General features: G+C 55.2%; 2 protein-coding genes across 7 annotated transcripts; one reads left to right on the forward strand and one right to left on the reverse strand.

Moving 5' to 3' along the window:
• The first annotated feature begins 1719 nt into the window (after nucleotides 1-1719).
• Nucleotides 1720-3115, forward strand: GPHA2 (glycoprotein hormone subunit alpha 2). The gene is made up of 4 exons (XM_047823301.1): nucleotides 1720-1857; nucleotides 2210-2312; nucleotides 2476-2660; nucleotides 2775-3115. The coding sequence occupies exons 1-4, from the start codon at nucleotides 1720-1722 to the stop codon at nucleotides 2874-2876; spliced, it is 528 nt and encodes a 175-aa protein (XP_047679257.1). The 3' UTR covers nucleotides 2877-3115.
• A 65-nt stretch (nucleotides 3116-3180) lies between these two features.
• PPP2R5B (protein phosphatase 2 regulatory subunit B'beta) lies at nucleotides 3181-11361 on the reverse strand. 6 transcript variants are annotated; one of them, XM_047823551.1, is made up of 15 exons: nucleotides 10978-11358; nucleotides 10090-10541; nucleotides 9137-9333; nucleotides 8421-8522; nucleotides 8195-8287; nucleotides 7938-8068; nucleotides 6790-6849; nucleotides 6581-6689; nucleotides 5977-6030; nucleotides 5854-5904; nucleotides 5613-5732; nucleotides 4614-4741; nucleotides 4278-4379; nucleotides 4078-4169; nucleotides 3181-3904 (listed from the first exon to the last, which is right to left on the reverse strand). In XM_047823551.1, exons 2-15 carry the CDS (start codon nucleotides 10286-10288, stop codon nucleotides 3522-3524), a joined length of 1821 nt encoding a protein of 606 aa, XP_047679507.1. In that variant the 5' UTR covers nucleotides 10289-10541; nucleotides 10978-11358; the 3' UTR covers nucleotides 3181-3521. The 6 variants fall into 6 exon arrangements, with proteins under 6 accessions (XP_047679507.1, XP_047679506.1, XP_047679510.1 ...); XM_047823550.1 differs by having other exon boundaries at nucleotides 5854-6030; XM_047823554.1 differs by lacking the exon at nucleotides 4078-4169 and having other exon boundaries at nucleotides 3608-3904; nucleotides 10978-11356.
• Nucleotides 11362-15668: the final 4307 nt, after the last annotated feature.

Below are 15668 nucleotides of genomic sequence, written 5' to 3' on the forward strand. Positions count from 1 at the left end.
TGTTGGTGGGATGCTTTGGGTGGGTGGGGTCTGCACCTGACCGCAAACTTTAGCCTCCCTGCCGGGGCCTAGGGAATGAAGTTTGTAAGACTCAAGAGCCCCACAGACCCCCAAGACATCATATGTCCCCAGTTCACCCAGTTTGGCCCCAAAGTGCACCCTCAGTGCATAAATGCTTTCCACTCACCTACCCCCTCTGGCTTTTGATAGGAGAACAGTTTAGCTTCTCAGATCAACTGCAGGTCAGCCCAGGTTAGGGCCCCCGGAGAAGACCAGGGCACCCCAGCTCTGACTTCATGTAACCCAGAGGCTGGTCTGGGACAGACAGATTAGACTTGTGTTGTGTGGCCACCGAAGACCAAATGGGAATTTAGGGAAACTCAGTTTAGCTCAGAACAAAGGGTTCTGTTATAAATGTCCAGTATTAGAATGGACCACCTTGTGAGGTAATGAGTCCTTGTCACCTCTAGTCTTTAAACAGAGCTGATGGTCCATCAGATGCTAAAAGGTTCCCATGATTAATGGCAGTGTTGGGGCTGGAATGCCTAGGTCCCTTGCAGGCCCCTTGTTAGGCTGCCTCACCCTGGATGGGGAGAAGAGGTGGATGCTGTGGACATGCCCAGGTCCTGAGGAGAGAAGTGGAACTGGAGGATTAAGGACAAGTTGCGTTTACGGCCTTTGCCCTATGGTCCCAAACATGGCCTGCTTTACAAAGCTGTCGAAGGCACACTGCAGAATCTAGCGAAGTGAGCGCCATTCTGACCCTGAGTAGCTTACAGTGAAGCCTTGGCAAAGTCACCTTCCTCTCTGGTTCTGATTTTCTCATCTGAACACCGAAGGGGAGAACCAGTGAGCTCTCGAGCACCTTCAGGCCATGGCAGTCTGTGTGGCCGGCTCTGCCTTTCTGAGCAAATCAGTGAAGTAGTGGCCCTGGGGTGTAAGGGGCCAAATCACCATAGGCTTCTTCCTGATGTCCTGCAGCTACTGCTGATGGGGAGCTTTTCCAACTTGCCACATTCTTGCCCCAAGTGTAATTTAGCACCATGTGTGGATAGCAGATTTAGCCTGATGTTAACTAGCTGTGTGACTTTTAGTAGCTTTCCTTTTAGAAGACTTAGCTGCTTTACCTATAAGACCAGAGCCAGAGCTGGACTAAACAATGGGATTTACTGGGGGTGACAGCTCCAGACTTTTCTAGGAGTCAGGACCCTGTCATTCCAGGAACTAAGGGGATCCCTACTCTGTGGCTGACCCCCAGGATGAGAAGTCATCCACCTGACAGTGAAAGTGAAGCTCTAAAGATGGACTTGGAACCCTCCGTTCCCTCCAACTCTGCCACCAAGCATATCTCAGGAGGCCCTTACTGGTGTCATTTCCCTTGTCCCTCTGCAGTGGCTAAAGGATAACCTGGGAGGAGCTTAGGAGCTTTAAGTTCGGGGTGGCAAGGCCCTGAACAGGGGAATGTCCTGTCCACAGTCACACGGCAAAGAAGAGAACCCTCAGCCCACAACTCGGCCCGGTCTTGAGCCCTCTCTCCCCAGCTGCCTACAAGCCACCCATTCCACCAGTTGGTGGGCTTTTTTCCACATCTCACTTCTTCCAGCCCTGGACCTCAGACAGCAGAAAGCGGCAGAAGCCATTCTCTGAGGACCGCACCTCAGAGAAGAGCTGGATCTCCCAGGTGGGATTTGCTCTAAGGCCTCTGGCAGGGAGGCAGGCATGAAAGCTGATCCCCAAGAGGGCGTGGCTCCAGAAAGCTGGCAAATAAAAATCCGGAGAGCCAGCACCGTCTGGAGACCCACAGAGGACCTGAGGAACCCGCTCAGCAAGCCACTCAGTTCCTGGGCCTTGGAAGTGGTAAGCCTCCTGAGGCAGGAGGAGCCCGGGGAGGACCTAGGGACTGCGAGTGGGGCAGATGGAGGGAGGCAGATGTTTGTGCTCCGATGGTAGAAGAAATTTCAGGGGAGAATCACTGCAGCGAGCTGACAGCTGCTCACACTCCCACCCAGCAAGAGAGACCCCCAGGCAGACACACACATGCGCCCAAAGACGGATACGGGGAAAAGACAGCCCCGCTCACAGGCTTGCCTCACCCCAAGCAGAAAGAGCGGCCCAACCCTGGCTCATTCACCTGGAGGCACACAGTAAAGAGCCCCCCCTCCCACCCGCACGCTGATCTAGAGCCCGTTCTTTACCCGCTGTGTTTCAGATACCCATGGCATCCCCCCACATGCTGCTCCTCTGCCTGCTGGTCCTGGCAGTCACCGAAGGCTGGGGTCGGCAGGTGGCCGTCCCGGGCTGCCACTTGCACCGTGAGTAACCCCGGGAGCAGAAAGCTGGGTGGGAGCAAACAGCTGATGGACTGGACCAAAGGTCAGGCAGCACCCTCAGTGGACCCCCCCCTGAGGTTCCCGCAACTGGAGCTAGGCGAGGCTTTGCAGAGGCTCCGTCTGCCACTTGCCCGTCTCCTTCTAGCCTTCAACGTGACAGTGCGAAGTGACCGCCAAGGCACCTGCCAGGGCTCCCATGTGGCACAGGCTTGTGTGGGACACTGTGAGTCTAGCGCCTTCCCTTCCCGGTACTCTGTGCTGGTGGCCAGTGGCTATCGACATAACGTCACCTCTGTCTCTCAGTGCTGTACCATCAGTGGCCTGAAGAAGGTGAGAAGGCCTAGCCCAGTAGTGGCTCATTGGGGGTGGGGAGAGACCAGAGGAGATGGGGATCTAAGATGGCCCAAGGAAGGCGAATGGAACATGGACCCCCTTCTCCCACAGGTAAAGGTGCAGCTGCAGTGTGGGGGGGACCGGAGGGAGGAGCTGGAGATCTTCACGGCCAGGGCCTGCCAGTGTGACATGTGTCGCCTCTCGCGCTACTAGCCCCTCCCTTCCCTTCCTCCTTCCCCTTGGTCAGAGGTTTGAGTTGGAGTATATCCCAAATATCCTGAGCCTCGTTGAGGACAACAGCTCCAGCTCTCTTAAGAGTCCGTGATTGTCACCTCCAGAGAAGAGGGGAGTTTCTCTCTCCTCCCTGCCTCTGCCTGGCCTCCTAACCAGCCTATCTAATCATTTCACTCCATTCTTTGTCCCTACCCCTAAATAAAGCAAGCAATTCTCAAGTTTCTCTCTTTATTAAGTCTACCCCCAGGCAGGGGAAGGGGGACAGACCATGGTAACTGTGACACCCCCCCCCCCACCCTAGGACACGGGGAATCTCTCCTGCCTATGCCCTCACCCCTCCCCCTGCCCAATAAATAAAAAGGGGACAAGGAAGTACAGGGTGAGGGAGAGGAGGGAAAGAAAATGCCCCAGGCCCAGGACAGCGTCTGTGTTGGGGGTGAGCTGGGGAGAATAAATAGACCATGGATCCCATGGTGGGGTGAGGAAGGACCTCGTGCTGGCACGAGGCAGGGCAGGCAAGGGGCTAAGTGCCCTTGCTCTAGGCAGGAGCCGGGGTGGGAACCTGGCTGCAGTCTGGAGCCCAGCTTTGCGGGGCAGGTGCAGTCCCTGATGGCAGCTTCCTGGTCAAGCCTGCCCTGGTCGAGTCCTGCCACAAAGGCCTGAGAGTTCTGTTGCCAGGACCACCATCTCTCCTCCTCTCCCCATAGCAAAAGCTGCCCATGCCGGGCCAGGCAGGGAGCCCTCCAGGCCCGCTCTGGCAAGGCCAGGGGTAGGTGTGTGTCTCTCTGGGCCCCTGGGCAGGAGAGGGGATGGAGGGACTGAGAGCTCCGAATTTAGCTCTTCCCCTTCTAGGGGATCTCTAGCTCTGACCCCCACTGGTGGCCACCTGGGGTGTAAGCCGCTGGAGGGGGGCCTCTTTGGCCCCTTGGGTCCCCTGTAACCGGCGTAGCCGTAGCTCCTCCAGGCCTTGCCATAGCTCCTGACGCTCCCGGGCCTTCTGCTGCTCCCTGGGGAGAGAGGGTGAGGCAGCTCCCATACCAGGGCCGCTCTACAGTCCAGCGTCCCTTACCACCACCCTACTGTAAAGGGGCTGTATGGGAACCTTCCACTTAAGGCAAAGGGCATTGGGAAACTGGCCCCGGTCTGCGGTGGTGAAGCTGAAGGGGAGGAAGCTCCATACCTGGAAGGACGTGGGAGCACGACTGGAGGAGGCAGTGGGGGGCTGGGCGTGGATGGCCCGGCACTTGGCAGGAACACAGGGACACTAAACATCTGATCAGATAGGGTGTGGGGCCGTCCTCTTAGGCTCCCTCCAACCACGAGGAGCTAGCTCCTTCCTGCTTTTTTCCCCTCTCCCCCCATGCCCAGCCCGACACTCACTGCTGCTTCTCTAGCTTGTAGGAGGCTGTGAGCTCATCAAACAGCTTTCCATTCATCTCCATGAATGTCTTGAGCACATTGTAGATCAGAGATACGATGGTTCTTAGCAGGGTCCAGCGAAGGGGGAGGGGAAGAGAAGAACTTCAGTTAGGCGCCCCCTCCCTCTCTAGGACTCTGCCTGTCCTAGACAGCATGCAGCCGTGAACACCACAGGCACTGCTCTCTCCCTGCCCCCTTTACCATCCCTGACCCTCTCCAGCTAGGAGTCATCCCACATCTGGACTGGTCGACCCTGGAACCAGCTTCTGTGGGGTGGGTCAAGGCCTGGGCACTCACTGATTCCAGTGTTCCTTAGAGACTTGGTAGAGGGTCCCAAACACAGCAGGCAGCACAGTGTGGCAGTTGTCCTCAATGAGGCTCAGGATATACTCGTTGTTCCAGAAATACAGAGCCCGCTCTGCAACCTGGGGGCAGGGCAGCAAGGTGGCAGAGTGGGCGCCTGGTAATGGCTTCCCTGCGTGTGCAAGGGCCCGGTGTCCACCCCCACCTCAAAACCCAGGGAGCTCTGCCTCAGCTCATCTGACCCACTGGAGGAGGCAACGCAGTGAGGAGAAAAGAACACTGGGTTTGGAGTCCAATGCTCAGGGTTGAATCCTAGCTCCACTACACATGGGACGTATGACCTAGGGTGAGGCGTTTAACCTCTCGGCCTCAGTTTTCTCATCTGTAAAATGGGGCTCATAATAGCTCTCTCCCCCCACCCGGGGCTGCTGTAACCATCAAATGAGGTGTTTAATAAATTTAAGTACCAGAGTCACTGTGAGAAGAACTGACTTCCGCCAGATTGAGGCTCATAAGATTGAGGGAGACAGTCTGCACACACGTGCAGGAAAAGAGCAGTTATGGCCAGCCTGAGAAGTGGAACCGCCTGGCTGTGCCCTGGAGTGGGACTGATGAAATCAAAAGCCACTAAGAAGAAGGAGCAGGGATAACAACCCATTCTGGAGCACACTGCAGCTTACGAAATAGGTTTGCACTACATAGTTCTCAGACCTCATCACCATCTGGGGAGGAGATCCCTGTGGTCCCCTTCACAGATGAGGGAGCTTCGTCAGATTCAAGTGGCGGAGTGATTGCCTGTGACCCCTTAGCCCCTCGGGAGTACAGCTGAAGCCTGACCCTAGGTCTCCTGACCTGAAGTCCAGCATGTCCCCGTCACCAGACCCTGGAGGGTCCAGAGGAGACACTGTGGGCGCAGGGAGCGGTGTTTGTTCGACTGGCCAGCCCTCCTAGTCCCTACCCTGGCTCCCACTCTTACCTGTTCAGACCCCATACCTGGAAATGGGGGCTAGACACACAGCGGGCCACCTGCTTGAAGAGGGGTTCCTGGATCTTCACAAACTGGGAAGGCTCGATGACATCAAGAATCTCTTCCATCTCCCCCAGAAACATCACCTGGAGGTAGGGACACAGGACACGGCAGTTCCCATCTCCCCCCCCACACGCATTTGACCGCCCTCCAGAAACAGCCCTCCTGATCCCTCCCCCTGGTGGGCATCAAAGCCCTTCTTCGTACCTCCTTCTGGGTACAGGTTTTTGGCCAGTATTTGAGCAGCCCCCGGATCACCTGTGGGAGTTGAGGCAGAGAGGAGTCAGACCTGCAGGGGTGGGGCCTGCCTTGCCCCCCAGAGGTACTCACGTGCTCTGTCAAGGTGGCGTCTTTCTCCAGGAACTGCACCACACAGTATGCCAGCTGAGGGGGGAGGCGGGTGGGTGGAGAGAAGGAGGACTGGGGTCAGGAGGGGACCAGGACGGGAGGCCAGATGTCTGCTCACTTACTGTGTCTACTCTCTCGTTACTAAACGTTTATTGACTGACTACCTATGACGTGCCAGACACCGTGCTCTGTGTGCAGGGACATAACCGTGTTCACCCAGGAGGAACATTCAGCACACCAGTCCTTATACATTTTACAAAAGCTTCCATAATTGAAATCTGTGTCACAATCTGTGGGACCGTGGCAAGAGAAGAGTTTAATCCTGCCTAGGGCAGGTCAGGAGGGAAAGGGCTGGGAAGTCTTCACAGAGCTGATGTCTGAGATCAGCCTTAAAGCGTCATGGAAATTCTCTAAGGTAGACGGAACAGAATTAGTAAAGGAAAAGAAGGTAAGGGAGGGAGGATCCCATGAGTTCAGGACTTAGTGTGTGGCTGGAGCAAAATGTTGGGCTGACCCGGATGACCGGATGGCTGCCCTGACTGTGTCAGGATCTCTCTGCTGTGGCAGGGCCAGGCCTGGGCCTCACCTGGGCATGAAAGACAGACAGTGACTTGACAGAGTGCAGGGGAATCAGGACCCGGACCAGGAACTGCTTGTGCTCGGTCTTCAGGGGCAGCGCAAAGCCATTGATGATGCTGAGGTGGGGGCAGAAGAGAGGAGGAGGGCTCAGAAGACCGGGCCTCAGTCTTTCCTCCCAGAATCCTGATGCTCCGGCTGAGGCCCAGAGAGAATCACCTTCCTAAGATCTCCAGCAGCTCAGCCACACCATTGAAGTGCTCGAGTTCATAGATGAACCTGCAAGAGAAAGAGAAGGATGCGGCAGGGCTCAGAGAGATCGGAGCAGGCCCAGCCCCTTCTCAGCTATCCTGCCTGCCACCCCATCCTGCGCACTAATCCAACTGTCTCCCAACCCAGAGGCTGAGCTCCCTTCCCAACACCCCAAACCACGCCCCACTGAGATCCACACCCACAGGTGAATCACCCTCCTCAGCCCAACCGCTGGTGCTCAAACCTCTCTTCTAGGAAGCATTCCAACTCTTCTCTTTCTCCCCCAGACCCTAATTCTCATTTTCTGGCCCCCCATCCAGTCAGCAGGCACCCAGGCTGCATCCTTCACTCTTCATGCCTTTCAACCCAATGAATAACAGACACTAAGAGCATCTAGTCTGTGCTATGGACTTCTCAAAATGATCCTGAGAGATAGGGTTTATTAGATCCATTAAACAGATAAAGAAATCGAGGCTCGGCAGTTTGATGACACCCGCCCCAAAGTTAATAAGCAGGATTATTATTGAACTACAACTCCTGGAGGACGGGGATCAGGTCTCACCTATTCTGTAGCTAATAACAACAAGAACAAATGTTTCAGCCTTGGTCAAGGAGCTATATGCTGTGTGCTTTGGAAGCACTGCCTTGTTTCATCGTGATGACTGTCCCTGGGTTAGTGTAGCTAGCATTCCCATTTTAGAGATGGGAGAACCTAAATGATTCGCCCACAGTCACCCAAACATTTGAACCAAACTCAAAACAGGCCACCTAGCTCCAAAGCCAATCTCAACTCCTTCCTACCCTTGTCCAGACCCATGGGGCCCCCTGATGCCCAGTGGGCAATCATTGCTCAATACACATTTGCAGAAAGAATCTCTTCATTTGGGTCTTTATGGTCCAGCACAATAAAGATCAAAAGATTTGGATCCTAGGCTCCTAGGACTGACCGAGTCCCTGCAAACTACTTCATCTCCCTCAGCCTCTATTTTTTTCATCTGTAAAATGGAAATAAATACCCTTTCCCTGCTGACCTCACGGGAGCCTTTGCCTCTGTCTTCTCCCCTGCAGCTCCCCTCCCTCCCCAGGTCTCAGCTGGGCAGGCAGCAGGCACCCACCGGAGGAAGATGTGGCTGCACTGTTTGCGGATGTAGGCCCGGAGCCCCAGGAACTTGCCATAGACCCGGTGCAGGATGGTCTTGAGGTACTCACGCTCCCGGGGGTCCTCACTATCAAATAGCTCCAGGAGCTGGGGGACCCAGGGTCAGGGGTCAGGGAAGAGGCCAAGCCCAGGTTGCTCCCATCCTATCCCCACACCCCTCAGAGAGCCTGCCCCTGTCCCATGGCACCACCCGGCCTGGGCTCCCCACTTCACCATCAGGACAAACTTTTGATCCACATATCTCTTGGCCACAGAGGGTTGGAAGTCTGGGCTCTCCAAGAAACGCAGGAAAAACTCATATACCAGCTGAGAGAGGGGAAAGACAAAAAGGTGACTGCAGGAACAGCTTCCCTCCTCCCCCTACCCGCCCTCTGCCAGTCTAGGAGGCCATCCCCCCCTCTACTGAAACTCAGCTCCCTGCCTTCCCCAGCCCCCATACCTGCAGATGTGGCCAGGAAGGCTCAAGGTTGGGCTCATCCTCTTCAGGATCAAATTCAGGGTTCTCACTGGGTGGCAGGGTCCGGAAGATATTCACTGAGATCTGAAGGGCAGGGGCAGGGTTCTTTTAGGAAGAGCCCTCGAAGGCAGAAAAGCCAGGAGGTCCCTTATCCAAAGGTCTAACGAGCCTCAGCACCTTCCCCGGCAAGCAATTCACTCCTCAGCGATCATGACCTGAACATATGGAAGCCCTGGGTTGGGGGCTGGGGACCCAGGGATAAACAAGTCACATCCCTGCCCTCTATCGGGTACTGGAGTCCAGCGGGGATGACAAGATGTTAAGCAATAAGGTCTACGGACATCCCAGTCAGCAGAAAAGGAGGTGTCTAGCCTGGACACGGAGACGCTTCTCTTCACTGAGAAGAGGCTGCACCTGAGCTAGGCCATGGCAACAAGGGACACGATGGGAGTGCACGCCAGGCGTCAGGAGAGCATAAGCGAAAGTGCAGGGTGGGACAGGCCCAGGAGGCACCGAGGGACCTACACTGGCCAGATGCAGTAGGGCTGCGGGGAGGAGGGGAGGAAGATGTAGGCCCGGAAGCTAAGCCAAAGAGCATGGGGTTATCCTTTGCAGAAAAAGGGGAGCACAGGCAGGTCAGTAGGGTTCCATGTCCCCCAAGCCCTCCCCCAGAGGCCGGGAGCCAGGCAGGTGCTTACCATGCGGATGATGTCAGGGTAGACAGGCTCAATGAGGACCCCCCGGGTGCTCCCCACACACTCCACCAGCTCATTGAGCGCTGCCCGCTTCACCTCCTTCCCCTTCAGGTCAGCCACACAGTCCAAGAAGTCAAACATCACCCCACATTGGGCCAGCTTCCGGCTCAACAGCTCGTGCAGCTCAGAGGCTGGCACATCTGGGGAGAAGGGAGGGGGCTGAGCCTGCGCGCCGGTTACCACAGCTCTGGGCATGGACGAACCTTCCTAATCCATAGAGCAGCCTCCCCCTGCCCCCAGCCCCAATGCTCGTGTCATCCTCCACTCTTTGCAGACAGCAAATGCCTCCTGTCCCACCCTCCATTCCTGCAGGATAAAGGAGCTGCTTCTCTTCCTAACCCAGGCTCAGAGAGCAGGATGGCCTGACTCAAAGCAAGGTAAGAGACCCTGGATGCCCGGGCTTGCCACGGGTGCCCAAAACAACCATGCCACCCTTTCATAGGTGGCACTCTGTTCTAAGAGCCAGAGATGAGAAGGAGGGTGGGTGCTGAGGATCTCCAGGGTACCCTCTGGCTCAGCCAGTCGAGCCCCGTGGCCCAGAGGTGAGGACCCTACGTGGTGATCACAGGGAGCTGTGCTGAGCACCTGCTCCAGGACCCTGGCGGTAGCCTCCTGGAACCCAGACTGTGGGCCCCACCCTCGGCCGTGGTCTGCCCCCCCAGGGTGGTGCCACTTCCAGATGCCCCACCTCCAAGGATGACAGGCCAGTCAGGCTATGCGTCAGCAGAGGGCTGGAGCACTGGGGGTGGGGGTCATCTCCAGTGCTGGAGTCCCCAGCCCAGAAGGAGCCATCTAAACCCTCTGATCACAGTGGCCAGCTGCTTCTCACTACCCGCCGCAGCGTCGCTTGCCCGCTCTGGGACTCGGGTACCCTGGCAGCCAGCCGCAGGGCTCACCTTTGAGCAGGGGCAGTGGAGTGAGCTCTTGCTGGTTGCTCTGATAGCGGAACTGAGAGGAGCTGTGGGAGCGCCGGGGCCGGGCCCTGCGGAGGGAACGGCGGGAGAAGCCGTCCACCTTGTCGGGTGGGGGCACAGGCGACAGCCCAGGGGAAGAGGGGCTGGTGGGGGTGCTCGCAGGGGGCAGTTTTGTCTCCATGGTGGCCAGGCGGTGGGTCAAGCCTTCAGGGCCCCTGGGGTTCCCTCTGGGCCCGGAGGATGCCGAATGAGGTGAGGCTGACTAACTTGGGCCCATCCTGGGGCGGGGGGGGGCACACAACCACAGTCTGGGCCCCCCCCCAGGGCCTTCGGCAACTGCCCAGTCCTGGGGGGCAGCAGAGTAGAGAGGAGGATGGCTCAGGCCTCAGGTCCTGGGGTTCCCGAAGAGTCCAGTTAGAGTTCCCACCCTGGTTCTTTTGAAAATGAAGTCAAGGCAGAGACATCAGCAAGAGAAACAGAGAGAGCCTGTCAGTTCTTCCCAGAAAGACCGCGTGTGCGGCTGCTCCAGTCTTCTATTCCCTCCTACCTTTGCCCAGACCCTAAATACAGGTGCAGCCCATTCCCACAGGAGCATATCCCACCTTCCCCTAGACCTAAAGGCCCCAGGCTCCAAAACAATCCCTCTCCAGTCCCTACCCAGAATGGGGAAACCCCATCCTCATCCCTGGCCCCTAACAGCATGGGGCCCCCTTCTGCTCCACTAATACAGGCCACCAGCGACTTCCCCAAGAATGGGGTCCCTAATCCCACACACCCCCCCTCCCTCCTAAAACCTGGCATCCTTCCCCACCCCACCTCCTCTTCCTTGCCCCGCAAATCTCATCTGCCTCCCGGTGCGGGGACACTCACTTCTCAGAAGCCCAGACTTCCGTCCCCGACCACAGGGGACTGCGGGTGGGGAGGGGGCGGCCGATCAGGGCTCCTTCGCAGAGGTTCCGCTCCGGGCGCTGGCGCTGGGTGGCGGCGCTCCCGGGTTCTCTCTTCGGCTCCGGAGGGGCCGGAGCATGCCCCCAGCTCAGCCCCTGGTCGGGGTGCGGACGGCTGGCACGCTCTGGGCTGACCCGAGCAGCGCGCGGACCTCTCCTCAAGTCGTGGGACCCGACCCAGCACGACGCGACGCCGCGGGAGCCCCGGCTCTGGGCGCACCGGCACCCGCCGCCCAGCTGCTCAGGATGACATCAAGTCACCTCCCCCCGCCCGGCCCGCACCTCCCCGAGGGCTGGGTAGTTGCGGGGGGGGGGGGGGGGGGCTGCGTCAGGATGTTCCCGGGGGCCGCTGGGAGATGTAGTCCCCGCACCGCTTAAAGGGGGCTGCCGGAGCAAAGGGGTAGTGCCTGCACGGTCCTGGGGTCAAAGCTTAAGCAGAGCGGGATGACGTCCAGCTGGGGCTAGGCTCCCGGGTTCTAGAAGGGAGACCACCTAGGAAGAGAGGACTCAGGAGTCTGCATCGAGAAGCTGGCGGTGATGTTGGGACCCTGGCAGGAAAGAGGCCCGATCCTATACCAGAAGCAAAGATTTGGCCTGCTCCCTCTGTGCTCCAGGCATTTCACCCCCATGGGAATCCCACCCTCACCCCAGAATGGCAGGACACTTGAGAACCCACTAGGAAACTGGCACTGAACTGGTTAATAATCTGCAGTGAGCAAGAGCCTGCTGGGAGAGGTGTGGTGCATTCAAGACTGCTGGGAAATGCAGTCCATCCTTAGGCCTGCAGTCCCCCTCCCGTCCTTTGCTGTCTATGGTGACATCATGGTCTGGGGTTTAAAGGGCCAGCCTTGGAATGGCAAAGCATCAGAACAGAAGGTGCTGCCTGGCGCTGCCATCCCACCCCAGGCAAGCTGGCCTCCCTGGACAGACCTCCCTTAGCCCCTCTGGGCCCTAAGATGTGCTAGTGGGGTCTCTTGTTCAAAACCTTACTGTAGGTATCCAAGGTACAGGTGGGATTTCAAAAGTTTGGCATTCTGGCCAAAAGTTCCTGGCCTGCAGTCCTGGGTCTCCTTCTTAGGACCCTAGACCCCAACACTCTTTTATTTCTCTGAACTCCATCCCCTACACTGCACTGTGAAATCTCCACCCAGAAGTTTTGCCTGGATGAACAACTAACCGGTCCATGTAAGCAGCAGCAATGGGCAATAAGAATGGACACCGAGGTCAGGGAGGGGACTGGGGCAATTTTCAGAGTCTTCTCATTCTGCCTTATACCTTAGCAGCCATCTTCCCTGCTACAGAGGGAGCCCGGGTGCCCACCTGCTGGTGCAACAGAAAGCAAAGCCCATGGATTAGCCAGATGGGGTACAGGGCTGTATGGCTTGAGAGCTGGCCAGCAATCCCTTGCTCAGAAATCTTCAGCAGGCCTTATCCACCTGACCCTTTGTGTCCTCGTCTGTTAAATGGAAACCCATAATTTCCTCCTTGCCCACCTCCCAGGCTCAGGAAGTGAAGCCTTGTCCCACATCCCTGCAGAAAAAAACTGGGGGACAACAGGCCCACGGAGCCTTCTACAGCCAAGTGAGGACCCCCACGCCCAGAGAAGAGAAGTGCTTTGCCCAAGGTCACGGAGTCTGTCATCAAAAGCTGGAACCACAGGCCTCCTAGCCTGAGTCAAGAGGGCACCACCTCCAGCCTCCCATCCTTGGCTCCCTGGGCTAGGACCCTGAACTCTGAGGGTCTCCAGGCCAGAATGACTGTGGAGGCTTTATACTTTATATAAAGGGTACTATGCTCCATTTGAGGATATTGGGGATTGAATGGTGGAAGAGGTAAGACTTCTTACAAGACATGACATTTGAATTGGGTCTCAAAATAGATACAGTGTCACCTGGAGGTTATGGGGTAAACATTATTTTTATTTATTTATTTATTTATTTATTTATTTATTTATTTATTTTTAATTTTTTAAAAATGTTTATTCATTTTTGAGAGAGAGAGAGAGAGACAGAGCGTGAGTGGGGGAGGAGCAGACACACACACACACACACACACACACACACACACACACACACAGAATCTGAAGCAGGCTCCAGGCTCTGAGCTGTCAGCACAGAGCCCGATGTGGGGCTCAAACTCACGAACCGTGAGATCATGACCTGAGCCAAAGTCTGTTGCTTAACCAACTGAGCCACCCAGGAGCCCCAACATTATCATTTTTTAAATCATCATTATTGAGATACCACTCACATACTATACAATTCACCCATTTTGGTATTGTTTAATGCGTATAGAATTTCAGTTTTGCAAGACGATAAAGTTCACAATGTGAATATCTTTAACACTACTGTATTCTCAGAAATGGCTAAGGTAGTAAAATTTGTTATGTGCATTTTACCACGGATCAGACAAAATGCCAAATCCAAGCCCTCCACCGTGGACCTAGTCAAAGGCACAGCCCCCAGGCTATCTTCCATGATCCCATCTACACCTATCAAGACCCCATTGAGGGATTTCCCTGAGGGATTTCTTCTGGGTGGACCATCCCTGGGGAAGGGAGAGCCTCAACCCCAGGGCCCCTGAGGCCTACAGCACCCAGTTTGCCTGATGAGTTTTTACCTAATCTAATATGGAGAAGTCCCCAAGGGGTCCCACAAATCCCGACCCTCTCCCTTTTCTCTCTGTGGAGAGGAACCGTGCCCTGGATCTTCATCCCAGGAATACCCCTGTGAGGCCCCGTCCTGAGAGAACACCATCCTCTTTACTCTGTTCTCTCTCTCTTTACTCTGTATTATTTATTCTCTCATTCAGCTCCTACTCCGAGGCCTGGGTCAGGTTGCGGAATGACTACATCTTTGGAGTTGGTCTTCTGTGGATCTCATGGCACGTTGCAGGAGGCAGCATGAAAGACCTTTGTGCCCTTCTAAGTCCTAGTTATTCCTCTGCTGTGGCACAGACACTGTGCTGTGGCACAGACGTGAGTGCAGCCTCCCTGGAGGGAAGCTGGCCTAAGAAACAGCCACCCAGACTGAGGGCCTAGATGCTGGGAATGGTTCTGTGTCCCCAACCTTTGCACGTGATGCACCCTGTTCCCACAGCAGGGGAATAGTTGCCTCTCCAAGTCTGGACTTCAGGACTTTTCCTAGACTCCAGTATACACCCTTCCGCTCCCACTGCCTTTGGGAGAAGTGATGCTTGTTCATTCACTTGCTCCACAGGCATTTACACACAAGGCCTCAGTTTTCCTCTCCTGTAAAATGGGGATATTAATAGTACCTACCACCAAGGACATAGTGAAGAACAGACGAAGTAATGCGTATAGAGTGACAAGCCCAGGGCCCAGGACATCACACAGGCTCAATTCATGGTGTCTATCATTTTAATTATTTAATTTTTTTAAAAAATTTATTTTTGAGAGAGAGAGACAGAGTGCAAGCCAGGGAGGAACAGAGAGAGAGGGAGACACAGAATCCGAAGCAGGCTCTGGGCTCCAGGCTGTCGGCATAGAGCCCGAGACGGGGCTCAAACTCACAGACATCAAGATCATGCCCTGAGCCAAAGTCGGACACCCAACCGACTGAGCCACCCAGGCGCCCCTATCATTTTAATTATTAAAAAAATGTTTTTAACGTTTATTTATTACTTTGAGAGAGAGAGAGACTGCACGCTAGGGAGCCTGCCTGAGTGAGCGGGGCAGGGGCAGAGAGAGAGAGGAAGACACAGAATTCGAAGCAGGCTCCAGGCTCTGAGCTGTCAGCACAGAGCTTGATGTGGGGCTCCAATGCAGGGCTCGAACTCACAGACCTTGAGATCCTGACCTGGGCCGAAGTTGGTTGGACGTTTAACTGACTGAGCCACCCAGGCACCCCTCTCGTTTTAATTATTATTAATTTAATAAATGTTGGATGAACATAACACTGCCCCTGGCCTATTATGGGAGAAAGGTTAATCTCTTGATTCATTCCACATTTTCCTATTAATCTGCCTTGAATGGAACCTTCCCAGTACTTCCCAAAATTACCTAGGAGGCTGTTCCTTAGTCCCTTCCAGGTAAATGGACTGTACCACCTACCACCCCAACTCCAGGTTACCGGGGATAAAACAGGCTCTTGGAAGAACAGTGACTTGCCTGAGGCCACACAGAGCTGGGACTGGAATCCAGGCCCCTGGCTCTCAGGTCAGGGTGGTTGCCCTTGCTTCAGGCTGCCTTTATTAGATTGCAGTAGAGTCCCCCTCCCTAGTAAGGCTAAAATAGAATTATAATTACCTGTCGGTATCCTTTAAATCACCTATGATGTCAGAGGGCTTGGGTGGCCAACCCTGTAGAATAAGAGTTGGCAAACTTTCTGTAAATGGCCACGAAACAATTATTTGGGGCAACAGCTCCCCACCTTCCAACAGCTCCCAGACAGTACTTAATCGAGCGTGGTTGTGTTCCACTAAAACTTTATGGATACTCACAGGTGAACTTCATGACATTATCATGTGTCATGCAGTCTTATTCTTCTTTTGATTTTTTCCAACTATTTAAAAATGTAAAAAAAATTAAAATTAAAACTAAAAAATGTAAAAACCATTCTTAGCTCACTGGCTGTACAAAAACAACAGACCCCT

This window comes from Prionailurus viverrinus, chromosome D1 (genome assembly GCF_022837055.1).
Source record: "Prionailurus viverrinus isolate Anna chromosome D1, UM_Priviv_1.0, whole genome shotgun sequence".
NCBI lineage: Eukaryota > Metazoa > Chordata > Mammalia > Carnivora > Felidae > Prionailurus > Prionailurus viverrinus.

Bases quoted from the DNA above. Each gene is read 5' to 3' on its own strand.
- GPHA2 (XM_047823301.1), top strand. From the start codon at position 1,720: ATGAAAGCTGATCCCCAAGAGGGCGTGGCTCCAGAAAGCTGGCAAATA. The intron at 1,858-2,209 runs GTAAGCCTCCTG...GCTGTGTTTCAG, and splicing joins GTTCCTGGGCCTTGGAAGTG to ATACCCATGGCATCCCCCCA. The intron at 2,661-2,774 runs GTGAGAAGGCCT...CTTCTCCCACAG, and splicing joins CCATCAGTGGCCTGAAGAAG to GTAAAGGTGCAGCTGCAGTG.
- PPP2R5B (XM_047823550.1), bottom strand. From the start codon at position 10,288: ATGGAGACAAAACTGCCCCCTGCGAGCACCCCCACCAGCCCCTCTTCC. The intron at 8,288-8,420 runs GTATGGGGGCTG...CCCCTCTCTCAG, and splicing joins CTTCCTGGCCACATCTGCAG to CTGGTATATGAGTTTTTCCT. The intron at 8,069-8,194 runs GTGAAGTGGGGA...TGGGTCCCCCAG, and splicing joins ATCAAAAGTTTGTCCTGATG to CTCCTGGAGCTATTTGATAG.